The following is a 6,207-nucleotide window of genomic DNA, read 5'->3' as shown; positions in this document are numbered from 1 at the left end:
TTCAACAATGTAAGTTCTGTACTTGTGCAAATGTGTATTTTTATGATTTTAATATGTATGTTTGTTCTTTTCGTACCTAGTCCTGATGATGACTTCAGACTGAAGTCGAAATATCGACAAATTTAATAATATAATTGTATATCAAAAATTCACGTATTGTGTTTTATTAAGAATATACAATTATTTGGCCTAGAGCTCGATTTGATTTAAACAGCTATTATATGGCATTCGACTACCTAGTCCATTGCCTTCCACTCTATTCGCAACATAACCTTTATTTAAGCTGCCGTACTTTATAGCATTGTGAATGATGAATAAGTGTGATATCTTATCTGTCAACTGCCTGACAGGATGTTCTATATGACTACCTTTTAGCGTTTTGACAGAGTGTTCAATATGGCGGCGCCTATCTTCAGCGGGTGATAGAAAGAGATACAGAATGAGATAGCGATAGGCAATTACAAATCAGGTGATACAATCACTTTGGAATTTAGACGTCACAATGCAATATAGTTTTGAACTCGTGAATGCAAAATATTCTGTGTGATTGTGCCTGCAACCATGTGCGGAACGACACTGCTCGAACTTGGCAGCACCAGCGTTCTAATGTCAGCTGTAAATTTCTCTAATATTTCTTTGCTCCTATACATATTTAACTATTTTTAGCTGGATCTTTGTAGTATTTTATTTATACAAGTATTTAGTACTATATTGAAATGGAGTTTACGATAAATCATTATTACAGCAAACAAAATAGCCGTTGTGGTTACTGCAAAGGAGCCAAGTGTTCCGTGTCTCATGGTGGGTGAAGGAGCAAGTTTACTGTGAAATACTATTTTGATATTTTATTGATTTATCAAAAAAGTATTGCACTCTTTTATAACAAAAGTTACCATTCGCCTTAATACTTAGCTAGTTAAACATTTATTGCCTTTTTTAAAGCTGGTCCTTTTGTTGGCTTATCGCTGGGACCTGTGAATTTATTTATTCTACGCATGATTGGACAGTGGCGAACCGGTCCGAATTTCGCTACCGTCTATTGCTCGGCCAATTATGATTTTTTAAAAATACATAAACTTAGTCCGTATTGTATACAATGAATTCAATTGTTTGTTTTAATGACTCATATTGGCCATCGTTTTACTGCGCAGTGAGCCCTACCAAGTCAAAGCGGTGTTTAAGAGGAAAAGTATGCTTAGGGATTATATTGAAGAACAAAAGGGATAAGCATAGTTAAACACTTCATAGAAGCATATGTGCAGTTCATATTGAATTTTAATGCCATTATCGGGTATCGACGAGACACCTAATTTTTATTTGCTAATATTGCCTTTTTCATGAATTTGTAGTTTTCGTCAATCAATAATTGGTGAATAAATGTCTCGGCGATTTTATCATAGCATGATACGGCATAATTCTTATTTCGTAATGTTTGGCGCAAATTGGAAGCACTTAGGCGACCACGTCTTCTTTCACCTTTTTTTATCAACCCATTAATGCTCTGCTATTTTGCTGGCACATCTTCATCACATAACAAGGTGAAGATAGCAGTCTTGGTCTTTAGCGACACACTAGCACGTTGTCTCCGAGCTACATCATGTTCTCCCAGCGGGTTAGGAGGCAGAATATTCCCGCTTCCTCAACCCAATTTTGAACCTCACCTACCCGTGGCGTATCCTGTTTCTTAAGCAGCCGAGTTTAGTGCGACCCCAAGCTTCCAGGGAACTAGAGGGGCGGGATGGCCTAGAAGGTTTGATATAGTCATATTAAATCGTTCCCAAAATGGTTGGGCTTGTACCTTATTGGTGCTTGTTACCATAACGTATCGGATCTATATCCGACAAAGGACCATTAAAAACAAGTATTGCTTAGTTTACTAATTCTTTAAATTTCTTTTTAATTTCAGGAATGCATGCCTACACAATGTTTCCGCAAGATTACCAGGAACTAATCGATCGTGGCTGGCGCCGCTCTGGTCTCTATTGTTACAAACCATTAAATAATGAAACATGCTGCCCCTGCTACACCATCAAGTAAACACTTAAAAATTTGTAGAATTATGTTGGCAAAACATATACAACCAATCAATTCATTTTAATCTTAGATGTGACGCCTTAGAGTTCAAGTTAACCAAATCACATAAGAAAATATTAAAACGAATGGCACGCTTTCTACGTGATGGGAAAAAAGATAAAATCGAAGAAACAGTTGCACCTACCGTGATTAACAAAGATTGTGATGAAATGGAGGAAGACGCTGGTGCCAGTGGAGGAGACGAGGTTAAAGGATCCGAGTCAGTAGGTGGCATACGTGATGAGCCACAAGAGCCCAATCTACCTATTAGCACTGTAGATTTAGCAGCTGTGGCAGCTGCAAATGTCGAAAAGCATGAAGCGGCCCGTCAAGAAAATGAACATTTTGATGACCAAACACCATTCACGTCACAACGTGATGAAACGGCCGTCGATTCAAAAAGTGCAGAAAAAGTGGGTTCCCAGGATAGTGGAAAGAAACGTAACTGTGTATCCGTTTTAAAGAGTTGGACTAATATTTAATATATATTTTTTTCAGCTCATGACGGTACAAATTTGCCACGTAAAAAGGCGAAAATAATGCGATTGGAACGTAGACAAGCCAAGCTTGCAGCAAAAGGTGTTGCAAATGCAGAAGAAAAATCTGCACCTTCAAAAAAGTCGGCAAGTAAAGAAAAGACACTTGCAGACTTTTTCGCCGATGTAAGCCCCAATGATAAGCACACACTGGAGGTAAAAGCACATATTTGAAATGTATATAGTTGTATGTATGTACAATACATGGGTATTCATTGTTGTAGCAATTTGGTATTCCGGTACAAGCACATATTTAACTTATTTAAGTTTCGATATTGTAATTCATACATCTTTTGCGAAATGCGCATAAATAAATCTCATCTTCATGTCGCTCTCAAATATATTGTTATTGCTTTTTACAGGTGATTTTAATACCGCCAAATAAGAAATGCGTTACCGACGAAGCATTCAATTTATATAAGAAATACCAATTGCTCGTCCACAATGACGATCCAAATCGTTTAACACCGACTAGCTTAGAACGTTTTTGTTACAAATCCCCCGTTAAGGTAAATCAAATTTTCATTTCTCTCTTACGCAGTTCAAATTGTTACATGTAAAAAGCCAACAATTTAAAGATACACTGAAATCGACATACGCACTTTATCAGAAATATCAAACTCGCATACATAATGATCCACCGACGCATATAAGTGAATATCTGGAATTTTTGCAACAATCGCCTTTAAAGGTTAAACAATTCGAAACATTTTAATTACTTGTTGATCTCAATGTTGTGTATTTTTCGTTTTTTTTTATTTTAATTTGCTTTTCATTAATTTCTTTTTAACAACCGTTATTCCTTGTTATAGTACACAAAAACACGCGATGGTCCTTCAGCTGGTTATGGCTCATTTCATCAACAATATTGGTTGGATGATAAGCTTATTGCAGTAGCTGTTATTGACATCTTGCCTTACTGTGTAAGTTCAGTGTACTTTTTTTATGATCCGGACTACAGTTTTTTGTCGCTGGGAACCTACGGTTCACTAAGGTGAGTGTTTTATGGATGCAAATTATTTATTTTGGTAATCAAATCGTTTCCTATTTTTAGAGAAATCGAACTTGTTCAACAACTCGCGAAAAAAGTACCCGCGCTTAAATATTACTATATGGGTTTCTACATACATTCTTGCTCCAAGATGCGTTACAAAGGCCGTCTTGTGCCCTCGTATTTACTATGTCCAGAAGCATATACATGGCATTTGTTGACGGATGGTAAACCAATAAATTTTACGTATTCATTAAATTATTGAGATTTTTTATTTGATTGCAGAAATTCGTACAAAACTAGATCAACACAAATATCAACGTTTCAATCCAAACTCTGACGCAAAAGATGTTGATATATTCGAGGATACTGACTTAAACGATGTTGTGCTATTATATGACAACACGTACTTAACTTATCGTCAGTACATCCAGGTAGGTTAAATTTAAATTAAATAATATGGTTTTGAGAGTATACTCTTGGTTGTTACACTTTGTTTTCGAATTGGCTATTACTATTTTCACTTTTATATTTTATTTTAATGTAATTATGCATGAAATTTACATAATACATACATAATATATACTAACTTGATTGCAATTCAAGAATAGTCTTTAATCATACTTATGTCAAATATTTTTGTATAATTTTCTTATGCCACAGAGTTCTTTACTCAAATACATGGGGTTCCAAATTTTTACTTTCATATTTTCTAATTGATGATTTCTAATTTTGTATGTGAGACATTTAAATCGAAAAATTCCGAAATTTTTGTCCAGCATTTTCTGAACAAATAGGGAAAGCTTTCTATTTAAGTAATTTCAATTTGCAATTTTCATAAATATAATTTTATCACTACTTTTGTTTTAATATTTTTTATTTGATGTTTCCTGTTTGATATTTAAAACTTTTTTATTCCATACGATGTATTCAATTTGATTCGATATTCTGAGTTAATATTTTTGTATTGATGCGTTTGGTTTTGTTTTTTATATGATATTTTGATTTCATACACGTTGTAAGTACATTGGTTTTTATTTTTTAGAATTCGCGTTTCTGGATTTTAATTTTTGATCTGATAAATTTTAAATAATAATCATATAATCGATGAAGTGCTTTCAAATAAGACTTAAAATTTTTTTTTTATAAGCTCACAACACTTATTGCTTAATTGGTATATTTTGAAAACTCTGCTCCTTTTCCATGTTGTTCGCATTAATACGCAGTCGTTTAAAATATCAGGAAGTGACAACATGTTGGACGTTTTAAGGAGCAGAATTTACAAAAAGGTAAATCCATATCATTTTTATTTAAAAGTATACTTATACATAAATATATATATCCCCGTTCTTGGTTCGAAAAATTGAAAAGTTTGTTTTTATAATAATTTATTCGTTGTTAATTTTGCTGCTTTGCTTTCTTAATAAGAGTTATTTACAATAACATACAAGTTTATAATTTCAATTTCAGATTACTGGTGACCATGACGATCGTGATTTAATATTGGAATATGGTAAATTGGTGGGCAAATCACTGGCACATCGAATGCTCTATGTCAAAACTTAATAGTTGTTCATATTTTTTTATAGACAAATTATAAATTTGTAAGAATATATACATATGTATTTACATGTATTGTATATATTTTTGTTTTTGATTTCTTCCTTATATGTAATAACAGGTAGGAACGATGGTTAACATTGCTGTATTTTATTAACTGAATAATAATAATAATAACTGAATAATACGAGATAAAATATGCGGCTGTTAAATTCGTAAATTAAAAAAATTTAAATATAAATAAGCATTACTTTTAAATCGTCTAAAATCAGAGTATTAAATAATATCTTTGCTGTTAGTTAATTTGTAAAATTCGTTTGCCATTTAATTGATTGACCAATTGTCCTTTACGAAAATGTCTTGCAAGTATAAAATTAATAAAATATGAACTAGTATTTAATACGTAAATCTCTTTTTATTGCTTTTAGTGGTAAACGAACGCGTAGGTAAAGAAATAATTTAAACCAAATCCACACAGAATCGGTAAACGCCTTTGTCAGGACGTGCCCGGTGAACCCCATTATTAATGTGCAATATCCCGCCCTTGCAGAAGAAGAAAGGACACTACCAAGGGAGACACGAGTCACACTGGGCCAACTTCGCTCTGGATGCTGTACCAGGTTGAACTCTTAATTGTCCAGAATCAACCCCGACATACGTAATGTATGTCCTGCATCCGATGTGTCCCCACATTACACCAAACATCTTTTCAATTCTAATGTGGAACCTACGCATCTAAGACCAATTTCTCTATGGTCCGCCCTTGTTAAAACTGCCACTTTCCTTGTACTTCCGTTATAGGACTTTGATGACAATTTGTGTGTGGTTGTTATATTTGTTGTAGCAGTGCTTCGCCCCACCTAATAGGTGCGACCGATCACAAATTGTCATCAATATCCTCTAACGGGAGTCCAAGGAACCTTGAAGTTTCAACAGGGGTGGACCATAATGAAGACCATAATGGTGGTTCCACATTAAAATTAAAGAGATGATTGGTGTAATGTGGGGACACATTGCAAGCGGGGCATATATTTTGTATGTCGGTTA

The 6,207-nt window shown here is 34.1% G+C and overlaps 1 protein-coding gene across 6 annotated transcripts; it reads left to right on the top strand.

Annotated features, from left to right (window-relative positions):
* Positions 1–527: 527 nt before the first annotated feature.
* On the top strand, positions 528–5,554 carry Ate1 (arginyltransferase 1). Of its 6 annotated transcripts, none has more exons than XM_067777622.1 (10): positions 528–615; positions 1,907–2,033; positions 2,105–2,514; positions 2,572–2,765; positions 3,151–3,300; positions 3,422–3,603; positions 3,664–3,827; positions 3,886–4,034; positions 4,827–4,889; positions 5,071–5,554. In XM_067777622.1, the coding sequence occupies exons 2-10, from the start codon at positions 1,909–1,911 to the stop codon at positions 5,164–5,166; spliced, it is 1,533 nt and encodes a 510-aa protein (XP_067633723.1). In that variant the 5' UTR covers positions 528–615; positions 1,907–1,908; the 3' UTR covers positions 5,167–5,554. The 6 variants fall into 6 exon arrangements, with proteins under 6 accessions (XP_067633723.1, XP_067633719.1, XP_067633720.1 ...); XM_067777618.1 differs by lacking the exon at positions 528–615 and adding an exon at positions 622–801; XM_067777619.1 differs by lacking the exons at positions 528–615; positions 3,151–3,300 and adding exons at positions 622–801; positions 2,972–3,118.
* Positions 5,555–6,207: the final 653 nt, after the last annotated feature.

This window comes from Eurosta solidaginis, chromosome 3 (assembly GCF_040869045.1).
Source record: "Eurosta solidaginis isolate ZX-2024a chromosome 3, ASM4086904v1, whole genome shotgun sequence".
Classification (NCBI taxonomy): domain Eukaryota; kingdom Metazoa; phylum Arthropoda; class Insecta; order Diptera; family Tephritidae; genus Eurosta; species Eurosta solidaginis.
This window is presented reverse-complemented; position numbering and strand designations above follow the sequence as displayed.